The sequence below is a fragment of the Typopeltis vanoorti genome, chromosome 7 (genome assembly GCF_054136105.1).
Source record: "Typopeltis vanoorti isolate ZY-2024b chromosome 7, IOZ_Tvanoo_1.0, whole genome shotgun sequence".
Taxonomy (NCBI): Eukaryota; Metazoa; Arthropoda; class Arachnida; order Uropygi; family Thelyphonidae; genus Typopeltis; species Typopeltis vanoorti.
This window is the reverse complement of record NC_143555.1, coordinates 42119463-42147095: the sequence shown is the minus strand read 5'-3', so window position 1 is coordinate 42147095 and position 27633 is coordinate 42119463. Positions and strand designations below refer to the sequence as shown.

General features: G+C 36.0%; 1 protein-coding gene across 2 annotated transcripts in view; it reads right to left on the bottom strand.

Moving 5' to 3' along the window:
- The window catches only part of Yif1 (Yip1d-interacting factor 1), a 167968-nt gene that overhangs the window by 94452 nt on the left and 45883 nt on the right, over window positions 1-27633 (bottom strand). For both annotated transcript variants that reach the window (XM_090395821.1, XM_090395820.1), the window contains one exon: window positions 27262-27398. In XM_090395821.1, the coding sequence (XP_090251947.1) occupies window positions 27262-27398 (137 nt within the window). The remainder of the gene's footprint in view (window positions 1-27261; window positions 27399-27633) is intronic.

Sequence of the window (27633 nt, the reverse complement as noted above, 5' to 3'; positions counted from 1 at the left end):
TGCTCTTAGAGAATATAGAGACGAATGCAAGAATGCTAAACACTGTGTAAAACTAGCTAAACAAAAGTCATGGGAGGACTTTGGCAAGAATATAGAAAACAAATATCAAGAAGGTGGCAAAATATTCTGGAGGTTGTTGAAGAAGCTTAGGAATGGAGGAAAGAGTGCTGTAAAAGGAGTTAGAGATGATAAAGGTGACATGAAAACTGGAGAAAAAGATATCCTTGAAGTATGGAGTAATTACTTTGAAAAACTGCTAAATGAAACAAGCAGTGATGACAGCACAGTGTTAAAAATCACTGACCAGGCATGCAGTCAGGAATACATATCCATACTTCAAGTAGAAAAAGCCATCAAAGGCTTGAAATGTGGAAAGGCAGCTGGAGTAGATGATATTCGACCAGAAATGCTGAAGTATGGTGGCATAAGTCTTACAGTGGCTGCACTGCATAGTTCAGAAAGCCTGGACAGAGGGACGAATTCCTGATGATTGGAGTAGAGCTCTCATAGTACCCATATATAAAAAAGGAAATAAAACTGAATGTGAGAATTACAGAGGTATTTCCCTACTGAGTGTTCCTGACAAGGTCTATGCAAGTATACTTGAGAAACGGTTGAGAAGAATTGTGGAAGAAAAGCTTGGTGAAGAACAAGCTGGATTCAGGCCAAACAGAGGCTGTCAGGATCAGATCTTCACTTTATGACAAATAGTCGAGAAAGCATGTGAATATAACAAAGATCTGTATTTAAGTTTTGTCGATTTGGAAAAGGCATATGATAAGGTGCCAAGAGAGACGCTATTCAATACGTTGCAGTTATATGGTGTCAATGCGGCATTATATCAAGCAATATTAGTCTTTATTTGAGTTGTAAGTCAGCAGTTAGAATTGAAGGAAGTACAGGAAGATGGTTTAATGTTAAATCTAGTGTGAGACAAGGCTGTACTTTATCCCCCTCTGTTATTGATTATCTATATGGATCACATTATGAAGGAAAGTGGTATTAAACATGATATGAAAATTGGAGATGTTAATGTCAGCTATTTGCTTTATGCAAATGATGGGAAATCATCTAAACAGAATGGGCGAGGAAAGATTAGCAAAACAAGTGTTCTATGCCAGGTTGGCAGCAAAATGACCCAGAGGAAGACCAAGATATAGGTGGATTGATACGGTACAAAGTGCCTTAGACGATAGAAATATAAGATGTGATAATGTTGGGGTCTTGACAAGTAACAGACTGATTTGGAGGAACATTGTAGATAGGAAGTTAGTAATGATATAATTTTTTCACGTAGCACTATCATATCCTGTACACCCCTTGTGGGTAAATGGCAGGAATTTGATGATGATGATGATGATAATGCAATATGAACTCAACCACACACAATACTAAGATAACCACATGGGTGACTCTAAAGTCCTATCTAGGTGGTGCACCCTCTATGGGCGATTGTAGTGGCCTAGAATGTAAGGTGGGATCTCAGATGATTAATGTTTCCCAAATCATCGGAAGTTTAATGCAACTGTATTTATTCAGATTTGGCTGATTTCTGAGAGCTGCTGCAGATTCTAAAAATAGTCTTTCTTTTTTGAATTTACTGTGGTGGAGCATGGTGTTTTTTTCCCAAGAGATCCTGCGGGTTGTATCCAAAACATGGTCTGCCAGGCCAGACTGACCATAGTCATGGTTGCTGACCTATCTGTCTGTCCAAAGTAAACTTGCTACCCTTATCCGTTCTACCAAAGATCAGCTCCCTCCTCTCTCAGTGCCTGGAGTTTATAAGGTACCCTGTTCCTGTAAACTGGCGTACTTTGGACAGACAGGTAGATCACCTTAGAAGAACACAAGTCATACATCTGCAACTACAACTATGGGCAGTCAGGCCTGGCAGACCATGTTTTGGATACAATTCACAGGATCTCTTGGAAAAAAACCACCATGCTCCACCACAGTAAATTCAAAAAAGAAAGACTATTTTTAGAATCTGCAGCAGCTCTCAGAAATCAACCAAATCTAAATAAATACAGTTAATGCATTAAACCTCCGAAATTTTGGGAAACATTAATCATCGGAGATCCCACCTTACATTCTAGGCCCCACCTACAATTGCCCATAGAGAGTACACCACCTAGCCAGGACTTCAGAGTCACCCACATCGTTAGCTTAGTATTATGTGGCTGAGTGCATGTTACATTAGTTTTTTGAAATCCCTGAATATGTCTCAGTGACTGAAATGAAATATAGTATGCCCACAGATACGAGACCCTTCGACACTTCTGCACATGTCAAAAAAGAAGGAGAATCCATTCCAACGACAGCTCTCATATCTGTGGTCGGACTATACTGGAAGTATTAAAATCTGTTTTAATATTTTCCGAGTGCTGTATACATTTCATTAAGCCTCCAACATGATGAGCACAAATGGTACAAATGAAAACGTTTTTAGCACACCTCAATAGCCCACACCCAAGGATCCATTTCACCATAAAGGAAAACAATAATGTCTGCCATTCCTTGACACTCTTGTCACTTGGCTAACCAGCAGAGCTTACTATATGGAAGGTACATTTATCACATTACTCCTAGATGGTATTACCAAAACCTATGCTCTGACCACATTGGCATTTTAGCCAATGTGGTAGATAAAAGAAGTACTTTAGATATGATTGATTTTTCACTGTACTATGAAGTGCTCTGCTCTAGGTACCCCCCACACACACAACTGCAGCAAAAAATCTGGAACACAGAAAATCCATTGCTATTCCCCTACTACATCAGAGGCACCTCATCATCAAAAATTAGCTATACTAACCTTCTCACCAGAAGATACTCTCCATAATATAGACCATCTGGAGCCAAACAGCATCTCCTTATTCCTACAAACTATCTTAGTTTGGAAAAAGAGGAAGAACAGTCAACACATGTCTGGAGGAACACAGAATCCAGTGGGGAGGGATAGGGAAGAACATCCCCTTTTATACAGAGGCAGATGTAAATCACAGAGACTATTTTTAGAATCACCATTACACTACAAGATTCTCCAAATCTCAATAAATTTGGCTGCTTTACCCAGATTTTAGATAAAAAAATCTTGGAGACCATCACACTGAGACCTTTAGCAAGATTAAATCACCACACCAACAGAGGGCGTCAATTAGGACAGTAGGATTAATGTTTTACACTAATCTGTGTTTGCCACATACATGCACTTTGTATGTTTTTTTGTGTGTATGAAGATGCCTCAGTGACCAAGACAAAATACTGGCTAATTTAATTAGGTAAATAAATTTAGTTAGTTAATTATTATCTCTAGATGTGTGGTTTCTTCACTAAACATCAACACAAGTGATAATCACCGTCTAAGCATCCATAGATTAATTTCCTATTGAAAATTTTGGTCCAAATTAGTCTTATTCTGTCAGGACTCCAATATTGTTATTGTCAGAACTGATATTTTGGATTTCTAAAGCACTTTTGATTGCATCAATTCAACTTAATCTTAGGATTTTTGGGAGTTTTTTTTTTCATGCCATCTTGACATCATGCCTGTGTTGCTAACTTTACCTATTCTGTTTAAGTGACCACACCACCTTAGATTGCTCTGCTTTTACAATGCTAACAATGTGAAGTTCCTTCTTACTATCTCCACATTTAATATTATCCGCCTATTAATGCCATCAGTTTGCCCTCCTAAATTTTCTCCGAACTCTCATACCTGTAATTACCTATCCCTAGGTTGATTTTCTGCAGTCCAAATATCCAAACAGTGAGGTGGCTTTGCTTCTCTAATTCTGCTGTTAAGCTGAAAGACATGTTCAAGTATCTATAGGCAGTAATAATCTAACACAAATTGTCCACCTACCTGCCAGAATATCAGAAAATCCTCTCTGGCAATATCCTTAATCTTTTCTTAACCGTCCTTCCAAATATATACAGGGTGTTCGGGATAAATTTGACATATTTATAATTAATTATATTTTTCCGTAAGTTACATGTATTAACACACACTTCTCTTCATTTAAAAGTTTGGACCCTTCTTCATTCATATACAAGATGTCAGAAAGGATGGATAGCTGGAACCCACCTGAATCATGGAAGAGAATAACTTGTATCATGATGATTCGTGCCCGCCATCAAAATAAGGATATTACGACTGCTGCCCAATGCTCCCTGAATACAGTAAAAACAATCAGGCATGAACTAGAGACTTGCAATGGTGACTACGAGGATGTAGCAAGAAGAAAGATCCCTAGCAGACGATCTGATTGCGTTCGTACAGCAGAATTCCTCGCAAATCTGCAGGAACAGGTGTTGAAGAACCCTGGCATTGGAATTCGGGCTTTGTTCGTGGAGTTGCTAACTGTAGTCAAGCCCTGGATAACAAGGGTAGCCAATGGTAGGCCGTATGTATGGCAGCAGGATCCGGCCCCTTGCCACACCTCTGGGAAAAGTCAAAAATGGTTGTCTGAAAATTTCTACGACTTCACCAGTCCAAATGTTTGGCCTCCAAACTCCCCAGACCTTAACCCCATGGATTATTTTGTATGGGGCGCAGTTGAAAAAGACACCAATCGCACTTCCAGTAATACAAAAGCCCAGTTAATGGATAAAATTAAAACAGTTTTTGCGGCCCTTCCCAGGGAGACTGTAGCATCAGCTTGTTCGAGGTTCCGAAGCAGAATTTAAGCTGTGATCGATGCTAATGGTGGTTATTTTGAGTAAATCTTGTTGATAGTATTGTAATTAACTCTGCCTGTAATGTTTTTTTGTCAATTCATTAAATTTAATAGATACAAAGAAGATTTTCTTTTTCCTTACGAAACTGTCAAATTTATCCCGAACACCCTGTATATTACAGATACCAGTTCTTCTCTTGGTAATTCTGAATTAAAACAGATCGACATTTTCTTTACTACAGAACACCTTTCACAAATTCGAATAGTAATAAAAGCATTCATTTCCTATTCTGCCCAAAATCTCCAACCCCTAAGCTAAGCTTTGGTTTTCCAATGAGTGTGCCAAACACTTGTTGGAAAACCAAGTCTGAGAAAAAAATTCAGCTCAACAAAAAACTCTGCCTTTGTATTCACAGCCTATACAGCCACTCATAACTTTTCAAATAACAGCCTCACTCGTGTAAGAGAAAACTAAATAGAATTTATTACTCCTATATATTCACTCAATATGTCATGAGCTTCATTCTGGAATAAAGCAGAAAAACTGGTACATTTAAATTTTGAATACAAGAATGAGTCATACAGCATACATATATCACTGGATATAGGAGAAATCACTGTTAGAGACGTGGGTATAGTTGTATAATTAATTAGTTAATTAATTAAAAAAAAGTACAAACAATTAACAGCAAACGCTTCTCAAAACTTAAGAGAAAGGCATTCAATTTAAGTTCTGTGCTGATTAAGAAGAGGATGGTGGCATAGGGCTTCACACAATTCAAAAATATCACCATCAAATTCCTGACATGTACCCTCAAGGGACAGGATATATTAGTACTACATGAAAAATTTACATCATTACTAACTTCTTATCAACAATTTTCCTCCAAATCAGTCTGTTACATGTCAAGACTCCAACATTTATGTGATCTTATATTTTTATCATCTAAGGCACTTTGTACCATATCAATCCACCTATATCTTGGACTACCTCTGGGTCGTTTTTCTGCCAACCTGGCAGAGAACACTTGTTTTGCTAATCTTTCCTCTCCCATTCTGTTTAAGTGACCATACTACCTGAGATTAGCTCTGCTAACGCATTCCTGGATGCTGACAATATCAAGTTCTTTCCTAATATCCTCGTTTTCAATATGATATTGCCATTGATGTCATCAGTTCACACCTCTAATCTTTCTCAGGACTCATATCTGCAGTCTCTAGTCTTTGGTCAAGTGTTTTACTTCCGACCCAGCTCTCAGATCCATAAGTTAAAATTGGTTTGAACACTGTCTTGTATACAGCTAATTTAGTGTTCCAACTAATTTCTCTCTTATTCCATATGAATTTATTCAATTGACTTTCTACCATACCAGCTTTGTTTATTCCGTTGTCTATTACCATATTTATTTTACCATCTTCACTAAAAATCGTGCCTAAGTAGCTGAAATGTTCCACAGGTTCCCCATTCACAACACATTTGACATTTTCAACAATTCTACCTATTTTCATTGTCTTTGTCTTTTTTTTTTTTAATGCTGACCTTCATACCATATCTATTACAACAGTTATTCAATTTAGTCAGGGAATCTTGCAGACTTGTAGGGGTTTTATTTAGAAGTATAACATCATTTGCATAAAGCAAATAGCTGACATTAACATCTCCAATTCTGATATCATGTTTAATACCACTTTCCCTTCATAATGTGATATATATAGATAATGAATAACAGAGGGGATAATTTACATCCTTGTCTCACACCAGATTTAACATTAAACCATCTTCCTGTACTTCCTTCAATTCTAACTGCTGACTTACAACTCAAATAAAGACTAAGTATTGCTTGATATAACGCCCAATTGACACCATATAACAGTAGCGTAGTGAATAGCTTAAATCTTCAATAGTTTCTCTCTTGGCACCTTGTCATATGCCTTTTCCAAATCGACAAAACGTAAATACAGATCTTTGTTATATTCACATGCTTTCTCAACTATTTGTCATAAAGTGAAGATCTGATCCTGACAGCCTCTATTTGGCCTGAATCCAGCTTGTTCTTCACCAAACTTTTCTTCCACAATTCTTCTCAACCGTTTTTTTTAAGTATACTTGCATAGATCTTGCCAGGAACACTCAGTAGGGAAATACCTATGACTTTTATACCACCATACTTCAGCATTTCTAGTCGAATATCATCTACTCCTGCTGCCTTTCCACATTTCAAGTCTTTGATAGCTTTTTTTACTTCAAGTATGGATATGTATTCCTGACTGTATGCCTACCGAGTGTTTTTTAACACTGTACTATCACTGCTTGTTTCATTTAGCAATTTTTCGAAGTAATTACTCAATACTTCAAGGATATTTTTCTCCCATTATCATGTCACCTTTATCATCTCTAACTCTATTTTACAGCACTCTTTCCTCCATTTCTAAGCTTCTTCAACAACCTCCAGAATATCTTACCACGTTCTTGATATTTATTTTCTATGTTCTTGCCAAAGTCCTCCCATGACTTTTGTTTAGCTAGTTTTACACAGTGTTTTGCTTTCTTACATTTGTCTCTGTATTCTCTAAGAGTTCCTGGGAAATAAGCTGACTTATTTGCCAGGAACTTTTTATATGCTTTCTTCTTTTCCTTCACTGCTTCTTTAACTTCCTGTGTCCACCAGGGAGTTCTGATTTTTCTATCCTTGCACACAACCTCACCACATGCATCTCTGGCTGAATCAATCAGTGTTTTCTTCAAGACATGCCACTGAATCTCCAAGGTTTGGTTCCTGTTCTCAAACTCTCATTTTTTCTTGCATAACGTTTGTGTATTTTAGTCCACAGTTCACATCTGAGAGTTGCTCAACTTTTATTCCTTTTAAAACTTTCTTACATGTCATTCTTTTCAATATGAAATTCAATTTTATCCTATTCAAGACTAAATGATGATCACTTCCAATTTCAAATCCTCTGTACACTCTGGTGTCCTGCACCAGTGGGAAAACATCACTATCAACAATAACATAGTGAATGAGACTTTTCTTATTCTTTGCCTCTTCTCTCCATGTGAATTTGTGCACATTTTTATGTTGTAACATGGTGTTAGTAATAACCAGTCCATGTCCTGAGCAGAAATCCAACAGGCATTTGCCATTATTATTAGCTTTGCTCTTTTCTCCAAATTTTCCCAAAATATTTTTGTATGTCTGACAATCATTTCCTACTCTGCTATTTATATTCCCAACAAAGACCAACTTTTCCTTTCTCATTGTGTCAGTTGCTTTTTCTAAAGCATCAAAAAATTCCTCCACTTCTACCTTAGTAGAACCTTCTGTGGGAACATAGGCACACATAAGTCTCATTGTCCAATTCTCCATTCTGATATTTGCCCACATCACTCTACTTGAGACTGATTGTTTTCACGAAGATTAGCCTCATATTTTGTGTTGAATACTATTATTATTATTATTATTATTATTATTATTACCACGGGCTACTCCAGTGGTAATACTATGGCTACTCTTTCTTTTCCTTGATTGTCATTTCCTGAATTTAACATTTTGTATACATTGCTCAGAAAGATCTCACCAGTTGTGGTCTTTTTTGTTTCAGTCACCACTATTATGTCGATCTGGTACTTATCTAATTCTTCAGTTAGCTCCATTTCTTTGCCAATCAGGCTTCTTATGTTGATAGTACCGATCTTTAACTCTGGTGATGTTGAGTTGGGGTGTGCTTTCAGATTTGTTCCAGTAGCTAACTTTTTGCTGTTCGCCCTGGTTCCCTGGCAAAAACAATGAGGGCCTTGTTTAACCGGGCGATGCCTCAGGCGGCATGAAATGTTGTCATGTTGTACCATCATTTTCAATATTGGTAATAGATGATCAAATTTGAACCTACTGTAGAGTAACATCTTGGTATGGTTCCATGAACTCTATGTCTAGTGTCGATGGCATGAGATGCAAGGGCTGAACCTCGAGATTCCAAAAATCTTATATATCCTTGATGCTCTTGAATTCTAATAGCAGCAAAGATGACAAGAAAAGGATATTTGATAAGCACCAGGTAAGGATATCTTTGCTAAGTGGTAAGATAATGTATCTTTGATGGGTGGTAAAAAAAAGGACAACTTTTGGGACAGTTTGAAGGTGGTATACAAATTATATCTACAAAGGATCCTTACTATTTGTTTAGATGTTCCTTCAAGGTAGGGTATGATGATCCTTTTAAGATTAGATTGCAATCTGAAGAGGGATGATAATTATCAAATATTTCCAATATTAAGCCATTCCTGTATCCATTAAGTAATAGTTTTATTTTATTTAATTATGCTAACTGAAGAGACTCAAAAGAACAAATTGTGCATGATCAGTGTACAAGGATTTTGATACTCCCTATTTTTTGTGAAGGATGATGATGTGAAGATCCATGAATATATCTACCTGTAAACAGAAAATTCAATATTATCAGCAGACTTATAACGTATTAAAGTATAAGATGAAACCGTTGTTAGATTGACATTCAACAATGAATTTGATGTGAGTATAATCTTTAAAGGTACCTGTGGCATAACTATAAATAATAAATTACACAATAATCACAGTAATTAACTTTAATGATATAAAGGTACAAATATTTCGTACTGAAATTAACATTGTAATTCTTGTTGAAAGGCTTATACGCTGGTTAAACATGATAACTAATAATCAAGGAATTGACAGCGTACACTAGAAATATAAATTAAAAACAAATTTAATAAATACTTTCCGATATATCGGCAACGTCACATTGCCATCTTTTTGGGAACTTAAAATAAAGAACAGGTGCACTCAAGTGCTAAATAACAGCAAATGAGAAACGAAGCGAGGAAGCAACCGTTCTCCTAAAGTCCTGATGGTGCCCCCTGGCGGGCTATATTGGTAGTTATTGGCCTTTGGGCTGAATTTCTTCTGATATATGTTTCTCAAATTTGGGGCAGTCTTATGCACCCAAATTTGTTGAGGTTTGGTATGTTCCTAAGGGCTGAGGCTGATTCCCTGAATAGTCTTTCATATTTGAACTTGCTGCGGTGTATTACTGTGGCTGGCTTTCTTCCACCTTATTCTGTGGCATGTATCCAGAGCATGGTCTACATGTCCAGAGTGGCTGTACTGGTGAAATCGGATGTAGTCCTTGTGTTCTGAGATTCTGATCTTTGCTGTCCTGCCTGTTTTGCCAAAGTAGGACAATTTACAGCTGCAAGGGAACTGGTATACACCAGGTAGGTCTAGGGGAAGTGGTTGGTCTTTAGTGGAGCGGATAAGGGATGCCAATTTTCTATATAGTCTGTAACAGGTGATTAAGTCATGTTTTTTTAGGATTTTGTTGATTTTTTTCCGAGGTGCCTCGGATGTAGAGGGATGGTGATGGATTTAGAGTAATCCATTGGATTTTTTTGAGGGAGGTAGCCATTGGCTGAGAAAGTGTTAAGGATGTGATTTAGTTCAGTGGTCAGGACTTGATCATTTGAACAGGTAAGTTTTGCCCTGTAGAATAGTGTCTTAATAACTCCATATTGTTGTGAGGGAGGGGGTTGTTGGTGAATGTATCTGCCTGTATGGGTGGGTTTTCTATAAACTGAGAAAACCAAGGTTCCATCAGGTTGGCGGGTGACTAGTGTGTCTAGGAAGGGAAGGCTATTGTTTTACTCTTTTTCCAGGGTGAACTTGATCCTAGGGTGCTGGTTGTTTAAGTGTGTTAAGAAGGAGAGGAGTGTATCCATGCCATGTGGCCAAATAGCGAACACATAATCAACGTAGCGAAGCCATATGGTAGGTTTTTGTAGGGCTGAGTTTAAGGCTTTCTCTTAAAAAGTCTCCATAAAGAAGTTGGCCAAGGGTGGGGAAAGTGATGATCCCATGGCTGTCCCCTCTATCTGTTTGTAGAATTTTTCCTGCCAAACGAAATAGCCTGAGTTCATTGTGAACTGAAATAGGGCTGAGATATCGGGAGGAAATTTAGCTTGGATTAGCTCTAAGGTTTCTTTGAGGGGGACATTTGTAAATAAGCTGGAGACGTCAAAACTGACCATTATGTCATTATGTTGGAATGTAATGTTGGATCCTACTTCGTCTCAACCTATACTTTGGATCCGATATATAGTTATTACTATGTTCTTAACTAGTTGATAGGTTGAAAGTTGATTTCTAATTCAAATATAGAGAAAATTTATATTTAAAGACTGTGCCACTTTATATCTGAATTAGTTCAAGAATTGAAGATGAACCAACTCTCAACCACCTTTTCCTTATATGTTCTTATTATATATACTGGCCGAGTATATTTAAGTTACTTAATTTACCCGCTTTAGTTCGAATATTTTATGAACGGTGCAGTAAAAGAGATTCAGGCAAAATATAACCTTGATTAACAAAAACAAACATTTAATTTTAGATTCACAAATTTTACACTTAAGTTCAAATCAGTAATTAAGATATCACAAACATTTTAGCTTCTCTGATAAGTTCAATCATACAGACTCAGACAAAGGTAAATCTGTTATCTCTATATACAGTCTTCTCACAGTTCCTTAAGTTCCAAAATACAATAAAAATTTCAGTAACACCTCTTCACAAACAATCATCTTTAATTTTACACTTCAGCTAATTCTCTGCAATAGTTACTGTTAGTATAGGGAATTCTAGGATGAAACTCACACACTTCTCTGTATAGGAATATTAATGGTTGGAATAATCTTATCGATAATCTTCTTTCTTCATCAACTTACACACAAACACTTTTTATAACCGTAAACATTTTAAACAGTATACAGCACTCATTAAAATAAATATTCTAAGCAATAACTGAATTAATCATCAGTTCACAATACACATAAACAAACGTTCTTGCATGAAGTACTACTGATCACTCATGAATTAAGGCAATACACAATAATTCCTTATCTTGACGTTTTATATGCACAGTTGTTCATTCCTCCTGCATTCAATTAATTCTTTAGGCACCATAATTCTAAACACAGCTAACGGTAAACTTCAACTTTACAGCCTCTACTATTCTCTAGTAATTTCGTGCTTTGCTTCAAGGTTCCGTATGTCCTTGAAAGGTCGGTGCTGAGATTAAATCTCAGCTCAAGTATCGCTAGTCTATTTAATAGTCTCTCAGCTGTTTTTCATAGCTATAATTGTTATTCTACAACTTATTAGCTAATTGCTTCTCAACTAGTAGACTTAAATTAGCTGCTTGAGTGACTTGCTGACTCTCTAATATCGCACTCTGATTCCCCGAATGCTGAATACTCCGATTCCAACCGAATGCCAATTCTCTCTCTCTCTCTGTTTCCTATCTATCTCCTTCTCTCCCACCTTCCCTCAATATTTTCAGCGTTCCTTGCTTATATATCCGTTCTTCCCGCCTAAATTGTTATCGTGATCTCTTTAACTAAAACTCTTTTCAATAAACTTTCAACATTCACCTCACGCACTGTTCCAAACTCGCGCTTGCTCACTTACATATGTCTCCATGACAACAAAACATAATAAAATTGATAACGTTAAACTTCTACAAATAGGAATAAATAGAGAATATTTACATTTCAATTAATGTGCAGTTAAATTATCAAATACAAGTTCTTATAATATTAATATAGTAATAAATAAAATAGCTTAATAATTTTTAATACAGTCTTTTCATTATTAATACATATATCTTTGATTAAATAATTAAATATTAGACAAAATTAAGGTAGTTATATGAATATCAAATTATAAAATAAGTTATTTACATTAAATAATGTTTACAAGTCTAGCCTTTGTGATGGAAGATCATGTTGGATTCTGAAACAAATAATAATTACTTAAATTTCTATATATTCAGAATCCAACAAAGGCTTATTCTTCCTTTGAAAAATTTTTCTTTAAAGAAAAATTTTTCACATTAGACTCACGAGTGGAGAAAACTGACTTCTTATCTCCCTTCTGAGATGTTAAGTAGCACTTAGTTTGAATATAATTGGATTCCTTATTACAGTCTATGTATTTACTTCTCTGGATCTCTCCACTTGAGTTCTTATTGTTTTTATCATAAGGAGAATGATTGCTACACTTATAATGTGATATTGTCCTTTCAGGGCAGAAGTTCTGTTCTCTGTCATTAACTTTTATCCTCAGTTGTCTATTATCTTGGTAATTTGTTTCTTTAGTCCTTCTTCTGTGATCACTCATTCTTTTGTATCTCCACTGACTTTTCTAATTTTACTACTTAAGGCAGTTACCTTGACAAAATTTGCCTCAACTATTTGTTGATCATTAGTGCCAACATCTGAATTTTGCATGGATATTTGTTGTTGTGATGGCTCATTAGTAACTTGTTGTGTTTCAGTCAGATAAAACACATCAGAATTCACATCATCATCCTTTTTAGTTAATTGACTTACAGATGACCTTTCCTTAGTAGATGTACCAGAAGAAATGGAAATCATAATCATCATTTCCATTTCTTCTGGTACATCTCTTCTTTGTTCATCAGGGATACTTCCCTCTTAGAAAAATCACAGGAGAATTGATACCTTGCTAAAAAATTTGTTCCTAAAATAATGTGGGAGTTTAAGTTGGATGTAGTGGGGACAAGTAAATCTTGCCACACACATAGTCCAAATTCTGGTAGGTAAATCTTTGCATGAAGCTTGAGTCTGAGAGAGTATTAATCCTTACAGGTTTTCTCAGCTTGGCAGTGCTTTTCCACAATTTGTTTTTTTTAAGGTTAAGAAATAGTCCATTCTGATAGAGGCATTGCATCCAGTATCTAACAAGATGTCACATTTAGAGCCGAGGATATCTCCTCTAATTCTCACCATTCTTTCATTAGGTGCTTGGTGTTTCTGAATTCTATTATTTCTTCTGTGGGGTATGTGTCCAAATTTTGAGTCCCATCTGCTATTAGAATAGTTTCCTTTGTTATAGAAACAATTCCTGGCATAATGTCCAACTTTGTTGCAATTATAACATTTGGGAGGATCTCTATGTTTTGTCTCTGTCTTAGGTTGAGGGATAATAGACATCTGTTGTTTAACATTATCTAGTCCTTGAATTACCTTATCTAGACTAGTTAAAATGGGTTGATTTTGATTTTCCACTTCATGTTTAATCATCTCATTAATTTTATCGAAGGAATCTCCATGAATGATCGTAATTCTTGTTGAAAGGCTTATACGCTGGTTAAACATGATAACTAATAATTAAGGAATTGACAGCGTACACTAGAAATATAAATTAAAAACAAATTTAATAAATACTTTCCGATATTTCGGCAACTTTACGTTGCCATCTTCTTGGGAACTTAAAAAAGAACAGGTGCACGCAAGTGCTACATAACAGCAAATGAGACACGAAGCGAGGAAACTACCGTTTTCCTTAAGTCCTGATGGTGCCCCCTGGTGGGCTATATTGGTAGTTATTGGTCTTTGGGCTGAATTTCTTCTGATATATGTTTCCCAAATTTGGGGCAGTCTTATGCACCCAAATTTGTTGAGGTTTGGTATGTTCCTAAGGACTGAGGCTGATTCCATGAATAGTCTTTCATATTTGAACTTGCTGCGGTGTATTACTGTGGCTGGCTTTCTTCCACCTTATTCTGTGGCAGGTATCCAGAGCATGGTCTACAAGCCCAGAGTGACTGTACTGGTGAAATCAGATGTAGTCCTTGTGTTCTGAGATTCAGATATTTGCTGTCCTGCCTGTTTGGCCAAAGTAGGACAATTTACAGCTGCAAGGGACCTGGTATACACCAGGTAGGTCTAGGGGAAGCGGTTGGTCTTTAGTGGGGTGGATAAGGGATGCCAATTTTCTATATGGTCTGTAACAGGTGGTTAAGACATGTTTTTTTAGGATTTTGTTGATTTTTTCCGAGGTGCCATGGATGTAGGGGAATGGTGATGGATTTAGAGTAATCTTTTTTGTGAAGGGGGGGGGAGGTGGGTTGTGGAACTGGTTTAAATATTTTTTGGATTTTTTGGGGGGAGGTAGCCATTGGCTGAGAAAGTGTTAAGGATGAGATTTAGTTCAGTGGTTAGGGCTTGATCATTTGAACAGATAAGTTTTGCCCTATTGAATAGTGTCTTAATACTCCATATTGTTGTGAGGGTGGGGGGGGGATTGTTAGTGAATGTATCTGCCTTTATGGTGGGTTTTCTATAAATGGGATGTAATGGCACATTTTCTTTGTGTATTTTTCGGAGCCCATATATAATGGGGGGTCTAGAGTTATATGGTTGTTGAGATTACTAACAGAGAAGACCCCCCCCATATATATGGGCTTCCAAAAATACACAAAGAAAATGTGCCATTACGTCCCATAGTGGATGGCATTAATTCCCCCACTTACAAACTAGCTAAGTATTTAGCCAAAGTGCTCTCACACTATACTGGCAATACATCATCACACATAAAAAACTCAGTCCACTTCAAAGCCAGTATAGAAAACCTTATACTCCAACATAATGACATAATGGTCAGTTTTGATGTCTCCTCCTTATTCACAAATGTCCCCCTCAAAGAAACCTTAGAGCTAATCCAAGCTAAATTTCCTCCCGATATCTCAGCCCTATTTCAGTTCACAATGAACTCAGGCTATTTCGTTTTGGCAGGAAAAATTCTACAAACAGATAGAGGGGAGAGCCATGGGTTCACCACTTTCCCCACCCTTGGCCAACTTCTTAATGGAGACTTTTGAAGAGAAAGCCTTAAACTCAGCCCCACAAAAACCTACCATACGGCTTCGCTACGTTGATGATGTGTTCGCTATATGGCCACATAGCCTGGATACACTCCTCTCCTTCTTAACAAACTTAAACAACCAACACCCTAGGAAAACAGAAAAACAATAGCCTCCCCTTCATAGACACACTAGTCACCCACCAACCTGATGGAACCTTGGCTTTCTCAATATAGGCAGATAATTCACCAACAATCCCCCCCCCCCCATCATAACAATATGGAGTTATTAAGACACTATTCAACAGGGCAAAACTTATCTGTTCAAATGATCAAGCCCTAACCACTGAACTAAATCACATTCTTAACACTTTCTCAGGCAATGGCTACCCCCCCCCAAAAAAAATACTTAAACCAGTTATCCACAACTCACCTCCCCCACTTCACAAAAAAGATTACTCTAAACCTCGGAAAAAATCAACAAAATCCTAAAAAAACATGTCTTAACCACCTGTTACAGACCATATAGAAAATTGGCATCCCTTATCCACCCCACTAAAGACCAACCACTTCCCCTAGACCTACCTGGTGTATACCAGGTCCCTTGCAGCTGTAAATTGTCCTACTTTGGCCAAACAGGCAGGACAGCAAATATCTGAATCTCAGAACACAAGGACTACATCTGATTTCACCAGTACAGTCACTCTGGGCTTGTAGACCATGCTCTGGATACCTGCCACAGAATAAGGTGGAAGAAAGCCAGCCACAGTAATACACCGCTGCAAGTTCAAATATGAAAGACTATTCATGGAATCAGCCTCAGCCCTTAGGAACATGCCAAACCTCAACAAATTTGGGTGCATAAGACTGCCCCAAATTTGGGAAAAATATATAAGAACTTCAGCCCATAGGCCAATAACTACCAATATAGCCCACCAGGGGCACCATCAGGACTTTAGGAAAACGGTAGCTTCCTCGCTTCATTTCTCATTTGCTGTTATGTAGAACTTGCATGCACCTGTTCTTTATTTTAAGTTCCCAAGAAGATGGCAACGTGACGTTGCCGAAATATCGTAAAGTATTTATTATTGTTTTTAATTTATATTTCTAGTGTACACTGTCAATTCCTTAATTATTAGTTATTATAACTGAAATTGACAGTACATCATCAGTGTAGACAACAAGCAGTTCAAAGGAATGGAATACAAAGTACATAACAGTTGGATTTCCAATTAAAAACTGTTGCCGCATGCTAGAAGCACGTGGCAACACTTTGAAAAGGTGCTCGTATTGAAACTTGCATCTATGGAGAAGACGAGCTTTATCCCACTGGATATTGTGTTTATTGTCAATACTATGTTGTGCCAGACTAGACTTTTGAGGTTTCATGTATTCGATATAATATTGATGTTCATTCGTTATTTTTTCCACGGAACGGCCTGTTTGCCCAAATTATGTTAAATTACATTTGCACAGTATCTGGTAAATGCCTGCTAATGATAGAGGTGCCAGTTTGTCTTTTGCAGATGGTAACAGGTGAGAAATTTTGTTGATAGGAAAATATGTGGGAATGAGATGATACTTCTTCAAAATTCTGCCAATTGGTTCTGAGATGCCAGAAATTTAAGGGATTGGAACCTTGCACCCTGTTTTAGAAACTTGAGGTGTTGGAACATAGGAGTCAATTATCTGCTGGATTTAATTAGGGTTGTAACCATTAAATTCCATTAACTTTATGATAGTTTGTTGTAGGCTTGAGGAAGAGGAATGTTCAAATACAAGAGGACTTGTTAATCAGCTTTGATATTGTTTCCCACTTTACCAATATTCCATTATCTGACACTGTTAATTTACTATATGATGATTACCCTCTGGATATTGCAAAGATTTTTGAATTTGTTATACATTCTGGATATTTCAGCTGGAAAAACAAGATCTATAAACAAGTTGAAGGTACTGCCATGGGTAGCCCTCTGTCTCCACCTTTGGCAAACTATTTTGTGAACCACCTGGAAGACACCTTGTTCACATCCATTCATCCCCAACCCTCTCTTTGGTTTCGTTATGTTAATGATATCTTTGCTATTTGGCTGCATTTTGAAGAGGAACTTACTACATTCCTACAACAGATTAATAGCCTTCACCTACGCCTTCAGTTCACCATGGAAAAAGAAAAGGCTGGTAGTTTACCATTCTTGGACATCCTTCTTACATGCACAGCCTCTGGTAATTTATCAACCAGTGTTTATTGAAAATAATCAGCCAAAGCAGGTCACATAGTAATACCCATTTCAGTATCTTCACAATCTGATGAAATAATTTATTACACCAAGTAAAATAGCTGGTACTGATAGTAAACTTGAATAAGTTGACAATGTCATCAGGGAAATCTATTTCTAAAAGCTGAAGAGGTTCTTGAAGTGGTATATTTGTAAACAGTGAAACTACATCAAAGGAAAATCCGATTTTGAATTAGTGCTAAATGCAAAAATTTACCTTTAATGGCAGATACATTTATCAAAAGTCTGCTCATCACACCTCTCAAAAAATTGGTGTTATCAAGTCTTCAATTAATAGAGCACATAAAGTGTGCTCCTCTCCCTCAAGCTTACAACAAGAACTTTACACTATCAAAAAGTTAATGGAATTTAATGGTTACAACCCTAATCAAATCCAGCAGATAATTGACTCCTATGTTCCAACACCTCAAGTTTCTAAAACAGGGTGCAAGGTTCCAATCCCTTAAATTTCTGGCATCTCAGATGCCAATTGGCAGAATTTTGACGAAGTATCATCTCATTCCCACATATTTTCCTATCAACAAAATTTCTCACCTGTTGCCATCTGCAAAAGACAAACTGGCACCTCTATCATTAGCTGGCATTTACCAGATACCGTGCAAATGTAATTTAACATACTTTGGGCAAACAGGCCATTCTGTGGAAAAAATAATGAATGAACATCAATATTATATCAAATACATGAAACTTCAAAAGTCTGGTCTGGCACAACATAGTATTAACACTAAACACAATATCCAGTGGGATAAAGCTCGTCTTCTCCACAGATGCAAGTTTCAATATGAACACCTTTGGCCAATGTTTTACATTAGCCAAATCTGAATCGAAATGATTGTCTCTCTCTCCCAAAAGTTTGGGAGATTCTTATCTTATGTAACCATCAAAGAAATAGTTTTTAAGAATTATTTAATAATATTTTATTAATATTAATTTCTAGAATGTGGCAACAGTTTTTAATTGGTAATCCATTGACTGTTATGTACTTCGTATTCCATTCCTTTGAACTGCTTGTTGTCTACACTGATGATGTACTGTTAATTTCAGTACGAAATATTTGTACCTTTATTTCATTATAGTTAATTACTGTGTGTGTAATTTATTATTTATTGATGTGAGTATATAATGAGTTAATTTTATCCAGAAATTGAAGGAGTTCTGTTTCAGAGTGAGACCAGATTGCAAAAGATGTCATCCACAAATCATAGCCAAATGCAAGGCTGAAGAGAAATGGTGTTAGAAATCCAATCCTCTAAACGTTCCATAAAATAATCAACCAAAGCAGGTCACATAGTAATACCCATCGTAGTGCCCTCACAATCTGCGGAAATAATTTATTACACCAAGTAAAATAGCTGGTACTGATAGTAAATTTGAATACGTTGACAATGTCATCAGGGAAATCTATTTCTAAAAGCTGAAGAGTTTCTTGAAGTGGTATATTTGTAAACAGTGAGACTACATCAAAGGAAAATCCGATTTTGAATTAGTGCTAAATGCAAAAATTTGCCTTGTAATCAAACCTGGTTGGTCGTCCTTTGCTACTATGTGCGAATTCTGTCCTCCATGCATCTTTCATTCTCATGGCATAATTTTTCTTCTCCTCCAACTCCTGCATAGAACACAATGGAAAATTACCTCCATCATTACAAGAACAACTCACACCATGTTCCCTTAGTCTTTCATCAGAAAGAAATCAGAAGAATCCTGAATACTTTGGAAACAACAAGTCATTTCATCCTGATAATGTCCTGCCAATTGTGTTCTAGAATTAACGCCCATCCTATATTATCTTTTCCGATCTGCTCTACTTATGTGACATCTACCCTATAGCATGAAACAAGCCTATATTCAATCCATTCAAAACAGAGATAGGACAAGAAAAGTCATCCATCAAAATATTGTCCAACTGCTCTCACTTTTCTCAAAAACTATCATCATCCCAAAGTCCACCAGCTAATTAGTAACGAATGATATGAATAGCCCCACTCTCAATCCACAGCTGACCTCCTAGTCATCATCATCCACCTATAAACTCACATAGTCCCTCTTGATATTTGTAGGAAATATGACTGGAAGGGCACAGAAGTCTGCTCAGCAAACCACCATTTTATGGACACCATCTGCAATAGGTCATTGGTCCTCTCATCAGATTTCTGCACCAATAATGGAGTGCATTTGAGTTCTGTGCTTTCACACACTCTTTCTTTTTCTGGTATATAAAATGATCTCATTGGACTCAAAAATCCTATCCATAACTTTTGCTTGATGACAACACACTCACTAAAATTGGCAAGTGTACAGACCAAATCATTTGACACTTAAAGGTCTTTCATAACCAATGTCCTTACACTCTGATCTCCTTGCTATTCTTCAGTGAGACAAGAATAAACTTGAACTTCAATGCTAACAAGTACAGGATTTAACTTCTAGCTTTTCCTGCATAAACAATTTCAGCCATTGCATTTTCAGCCTCCAAAAATACTAAGCATGCTTTTCTTCTCTGTATTACTTCTTGCTTATACAACTGGTAATATTGCATAAATTTCCAATTTTCTCAACCTTAAAACAATGCTCACACATTTCTGGTAGTGCAACAAATACTTCCTTAAGAATATGTGATGTATTCAGAAGAGGAATTAATTAATGACCCTCACAGATTTACTCCCATCACTTTTTCCTCGGCCAATGCTCTATTTGGCCGAGTGGTTAGCGTATCCGTTCTCCAGTCAAGAGGCTGTGGGTTCGAATCCTACCAAGGGCATGGGTGGTTGTGATTATCCTAATAATAACAAATTACCATATGTGCTGCTGTGACCTGCCACAGTATGACTTTTGATGTCTTTGTATCATAAAATAAAATAAAAAAAATCTGTTTCTGCTTTATGCCTCTTCCATAGATATTTTAAGGGACAATAATATAAGCTTCTAGTCAACATGTGCTTACTGTTTTCAACTACTCTTATTCATCTACCTCTGTTCTTTGAAACAGCTTTACTCACTGTCTTTTACTTTCTTTACCAAAGTCAGAAAGGGCAGTTGACAACTTTCAGCTGTTCAAGAAACATACAAGGATTCCTTCTCTTCCCTTAATTTCTTGTCCATACATTGCTTAGGGTGATGTAGGTTTTTCAAATCACACAAAAGGTATGTAACCTTTTGTGTGATTTGATTAAACAAAATTTACACATTTCTAGTCAATTCGAATCTTTCCAAAGTGATAACACGTTAATTATTTCATACTTATGCCAATACTGAATCACCAACAAACTGGATATTCTCTTTTCAAACTATTAATGATGATATTACTGAACAAGTTAAACAGTAATTACATGTTCAATATCAAAAATTAATGCAACTCTGAATACTGTGGAATGATAGCTGTTTGTAAAAGTATACTCATTATAAGCTTGTATACTAGCATTTTTTTTTTTTTCTTTCAAAAATAAACAGCAATATCACAAAGTGTGCACCTTTCACTGAGCACAGGACTGTTAAAACAGCAAAAGAGATGCATACTCAGTAACATATTTAATACATTTTGTTAACTACCAAGATTCAATGATAAATTTAGTTTGATCCTTTATCCCAGTGAGAGCAAACAAAGTTTGCACCTGAAAATATCTTCAGGACTGAATATAGTGGTGTACTATCTTACCTGGGTAAGTAGTACAACACCAGGCAACTCGTAGCAAAGGTGGAGCAAGCTACCAACACATCCCAGTAGCTCCCATAATGCAAAGCACATCTCCTTGTGGATATGTATACTCTTATGTATTAAGGGATTGGCCACTACCCAGACTAGTTTCGACCTTTATTGTGGTCTCTTCAGTGGGAGCCAGGCCCAGAGTTGGAGATACCAGGCAGAAGCAAGGTCATCTTTACCTATAGGAGTTGCCTGGTGTCTCCAACTCTGGGCCTGGCTCCCACTGAAGAGACCTCAATAAAGGTCGAAACTAGTCTGGGTAGTGTCCAATCCCTTAATACATAACAGTATACATATCCACAAGGAGATGTGTTTTGCATTATGGGAGATACTGGGATAGGAGTGTTGGTAGCTTGCTCCACCTTTTCTACGAGTTGCCTGGTGTTGTACTACTTACCCAGGTAAGATAGTACACCACTATATTCAGTCCTGAAGATATTTTCAGGCACAAACTTTGTTTGCTCTCACTGGGATAAAGGATTAAACTAAATAGTCTAACCTAGTGATAAATAAACTACCAAGATTCAAAGAAGTTACACTGAATGCGCTCAACGTGAAATTTAATTTCAGTTCATTAAAAATATTATGGGATCATTTCTTGAAACTGTACACCTATTCCTTAAAACGATTTACAATAGCCATGACTGGTACTTCAAAGAAGTCAACCAGGTCTGTCCATAATACACTCTGACTTGTGGTGAAAACAGACAGTTATAATATGAACAAATACAATGCTTTATTTACTTTTGTTTTATTAAACTTATAAATCCGATTACATTACTTGTGAATTAAATTCATAAAAAAAAAAAGCCTAATCTTATTAAGGGGGAATGCTTTTATAATAGAAGATTAGGTGATTGAATAAATGGAAAACATAAGATTATTATAATGAAATGTAAAATAAAAGTTAAACACTCATCAAATTAAAGTTAGTCATAATATGTTGTAAAATAGGTTCTGTATTAGTCTGGAGCATTTCCCAATGTGAAAATTAAAGAGATAATAACAGTAACTTATTTTGTAACTGTATGGGTATAATGTGTGCTCTCTGCAGTTTGCATGTTCATTGAGTGAAACACAATGGGTTCAGTAATGAAAAAATAAAAAAAATTCCTAACACCTCTTTATGAAACTAGCTAATTCACCTTTCATTGAAAATTGCATATAAATGCTTCTTTTATATTATAATGAGACTCGAGCTTAATTTTTTTTTCAATCAAAGAGCATCTTTATTATTGCAGAAATCAATAATGAAGTGTGTACTGACAAGGGAAACTACCATAATGAAGTGCATATTTTTTTTTGTTTTAGAAATATACAAAGAAAGTTAGTTTATTTTCACAATACTAATTACTAACACAGAATGATAAGAAAATATTATTTATTAACTTATTTGCTGATATTTCGCTGGTAATATATCCAGCATCTTTAGAGCACAAGAACAGTTTATCACAGTACATGACCTCACTGTTATACCAAATGACAATTTGGTATAACAGTGAGGTCTGATATTTCGCTGGTAATATATCCAGCATCTTTAGAGCACAAGAACAGTTTATCACAGTACATGACCTCACTGTTATACCAAATGACAATTTGGTATAACAGTAAGACTAGTTTAAAAAAAAAATTGTAACAGACAACACAAGGAACTAAAGTCCTAATTGGTACCATCCATGTTGGAAAAAGAGAGAAAACAAGTATTAATTAAATCTTAAAATGACTGTCTTCCAGATTTTTAGTAAATTTATACAGCCATACTTGTTGAGGTCTGGAGCATGTTTTAAAGCTGCTGTTGATTCCAAAAACAATCTCTTTGAGTTTTCTTCCTGTGTCCATAGTAAGCTGGGTCAAAACACAGGGCATTTCATAAACTCCTGGATGTGATAAAGAAGAGAGTTTGTCCTTAGGTGAATGAATGAATGAGAGTTGCCAGTCTGACATATGGTTTAAATATGGTGCATAGCTGATATTTATTAAACACTCTAGATATCTTTTTGGATGTGCCCTGAATGTATGGGATGGCAACAGTTTTGCTGTAATCTTGTGTGATGGGAAATGGAGGAGATTTCTGGGGAGCCTTTAGTTATTTTTTCTATCCTATGGGGAATATAGCCATTGGCTAAGAAAGTGTGATGCAAGTAAGTGAGTTCAGAGCTATCTCTGAACTCACTTACTTGCATTACAAGGATATCATACCATTGAGCTGGATGATGACATCCTAAAAACACTAATCACATGGCTTCCTGACGGTTCATTAACAGAAAAAGATAATGAACCGTCATGAAGCCATGTGATTAATCCATCCAGGAAGGGCAGACAGTCATTAGTTTCCTGTTCCATAGTGAAGTGGATTTTATAGTGTTGGCTATTTAAATGCACTAAAAATGTATCCAGTGTGTCTGGACCATGGCCAAATAGCATAGCCAAACCACTGGTTTGAGAGTGGCTGTATTCATAGCTAGCTTTAGCCAAATTCTACATAGAAATTGACTAAAGAAAGGGGGAGAGCCCACTGCTGTCTCATCTAGTTGTTTGTATATCTTCTCTTTCCATGCAAAATAACCTGCATGCAATTCAAGGCACATCTGAAAAGATATCTAGCGTGCTTAATAAATATCAGCTATGCACCATATGTCAAATTGACAATTCTCATCCTTCACCTAAGGACAAACTCTCCTCTTTATTACACCCAGGAGTTCATGAAGTGTCCTGTTCTTGTGACCTAGCTTACTATGGAGAAACAGGACGAACTGTTTACGTATGCCTTGGTGAACACAAAAAATACATTCGGTACAATCGTTATGGCAAGCTGGGTCTAGCATACCATGCCTTGGATACCCCTTCACACAGGATCAAATGGAAGAAAATAAAAGTGGTACACAGAAGTCAATATAAGTCAGAGATATTGTTAATACATTAAGCATCAACAGCAGCTTTAAAACATACTCCAAACTCAAGTATGGCTGTATAAATTTGCCAAAAATCTGGAAGACGGTCATTTTAAGATCTAATTAATACTTGTTTTCTCTCTTTTTCCAACATAGATGGCTAATTAGAACTTTAGTTCCCTGTGTTGTATATTAGAATTTTTTTAAACTAGTCGCACTGTTACATCAAATTGTTGTTGTTTCATATACTATGACAAACTATTCTTGTGCTCTGAAGATGCTGGATATAACACCAGCTAATAAGTTAATAAATATTTATTTTCTTATCATTCTGTGTTATAATCAATACTGTTGTTAAATTCTGTTTGAGAAAAATTTGAAGTAAATTATGCTCAATCAGGATTTAACATATCCACCATTTCCCCAAGGTTAAAGTGATATTCAGAGAATATACTTCTGTAGAAAAATACTCTTGTAAATACTCTAATTCTAAGTTTATTTAACCTCTAAGTCAAATCTGTAAATTGTGCATTAAAAGTTTCCATATATCTTGTAAAATACAATTGAGTCTAGACACGTTTCCTGGAATTGAATCCTATTAACATGAAAGTCTGCCTTCGGCAACGCATGTGAAATGAAATGTGCAAGTCACGATTCTGACGATAAAGTTGTCCGCCAAATGCGTCTGTGGCGCTATTTTCAGAGTACAGTTACATTTCCGACCGCGAGAGTACCTTTTGGCGCTAGTGGTCTACAGTACGATAGATGATTTGTTGTGTGAACTGATCCAATGAAAGTGACTGAGAGGGAAATATAAAAATTATTACCGATCCTAGAAGCGCTCTCTTGTTCCAGAACTTCTTGCCTAATGTGTCATCCCAGATGAGTCGCTAATGTCAGAATCTTGAAGCACTCGGATTGGAATCTCGTGCTACAGGACTTAGTGTTGAATTGAACAAAAAGATTCTATGACCGAGCAGGTGAAATCAGAGATGCGTCCAGAGTATTCTAGAGATAAGAAACTTTGCTGACCAAAGGATCCCCATATGCCAGATCCGATGAGAACTGTGGTTCCTGAGAAAAGGTATATACTAAGAAGCTAAAGAATTTGATAAGGAACACTCGTAACTTCTGTGAAGAGTTTCCTTGAGGAAATAATCCAGTTAGTTACTGAATTATGATGAATGTCATCTGCAAATGGTAAGAGAAAATTTGTTCCTTCCTTTTTGATATTATCATGACTGGAAAAATGTACAGTGAAATAGTACTTAGGACTCTAGAAAAAGGGGGACCTCAAGGTTTAGTTATGTTCCACGTGAACGTGTCTTAAAAAAAAAAAGGGGGGAGGGGAAGGAATTTGTCAGAAGACTTGATATCTTGAAAACCATGTAATACTGAGATCTGTGGAGAAAAAAGTGCCTCATAAATTAGAATATTATGGTCCATAGTCCCCAGGAATTTATGTAAAGGAGGGTAAATAAGAAATGTTAGTTCCTTATGAACGAGTTAAGTTGACATGAAGTTAATTTGAAATGGGACATTAGTGTAAATAGAATTATATGTCTTGATAAAATGCTAAGGAATCCTGATTGCCATTAAGAATTGTATACTATAGAGCATAATTTTCCATGTGAATGGAATGAATCGTGATAATTGCATTAGATAATTGAAGGGCTTATTGCAAATGTTTAAATAAAAGATAACGTTTTGATCAAATGGTTGTCCTAACGAAGAGAGAACAAAAAAATCTATGTGAAAGGGCATAAACTTTATTCTTAATGTGTTATGGATATAAGACAGTGTATTATATGACCTTTGTATGTTTTAATGTGGTAAACTTAAGATACTTGCATTGATTCAGATTCCCTTATATTTTACTTAAGTTGGCCTAGAACCTAGACGAATTATTGGATATATTTTGTCTTTCTTTTAATTAGCTGTGAAATTCATGTACCTTGATTTCGACTGGAATAATAAATGTTTTGTATAACATATGTGCAAATGCCTGCCTAAATTCTATTCATTGTACCTATCATAAAAATTTTCGAGTCTTAGCAGTAAATCTAAATATTGAAGTTAGAGTGTGTTAACCTCGGTCACTTCTGTAAGAAAGAAGTCTAGAGAGAATTACAAGATCTTTGTCCTGTGTGAAATAGCACTTAACAGTTACTTACTCCTAGAAAATCTATCTGATAATTTCTAATCATAGACTGGCACAGAGACAAATAAATTTCTCTCTGTTGACAAAGGATTATAGTAATTGATGAGAACCCATATAGTAATAGTTAAAATTAATAACTGTTATTTTACTAAATTCTGATAAGTCTATCCTACCACTTATAAGTTTTGACTGCAACTTATGTCTTCAAGTCTGAGGGACTGTTGGAGATTTTTTTCAACTAAAAAAAAGTAAAATAATTTAAAAGGGCTTAAGAGAAATTATAGACAGAATTTTAAAATTAGATAAAGAATTGACCTGATAAAAATTAGAAAGAGATAGGGAGGTACAACACTGTGAAAATAAACTAACATGTCCTGCCAACACATAAGCCTTTTCACTTGTTATATAAAGAAGGGTACTGTAACAGAGTATAGTCGAGTGGAAGACTCAAAGAAAGATATCAATGCACCAATTAAAAAACCATAGACATTCTAAATCCACAAAAGAGACTTAATTTGGCAGTAGATTCTGTAAAAAAAGCTGGTAGTCCTTGTAGCTGAAAAGATTTTAGCACAGAACTGAAAATTATGCGGAGGTTGGAATTCTTGAAGACATTTTCACGTCTTAAAGAAATACGATATTTTTTTCACCAACAGCGTTAGGTTTTATTTTGTTGTTGTTGTTTTTTAATGTTCAGAAAAGCTTACTGCAATAGTTTATAACATATATATATTTATTTCTGTTATATCTTATTTTCCTAAGAAAATAATCTTTTGTTAGATGTTGCAAACAAGCATGTAAATGATAAAAATAAAAAAAAGCTGTTAAGATACCTTTTCATTCATCATTTCTCTTCCTTGTCCTGCTAATGTTTGCATGGCCATGGCAGCCATTGGATCATTAAGCAACTGTTGTCCCAAAAATGCTGGCTGCTGACTGAAACTTTGTGCACTCCATTCGTTTATTCCAGCTAAATGCAGAAAAAGATGGCCAGATTTGTTGCATATTAAGTCATCCAGACATAAAAAAATTTTCAATGTATTTCACATTTTGTAAATGGTCATATTTCATCATCATTTATTTTCTCACAGGTAAAATATCATTAAATATACGAAACTGAACAAATGGCAAAACATTTTAAACACTTGACATTCCTATCAATACCTAAAAAATCTAAGACAATTAAATGTGAAGAGTACAGAACA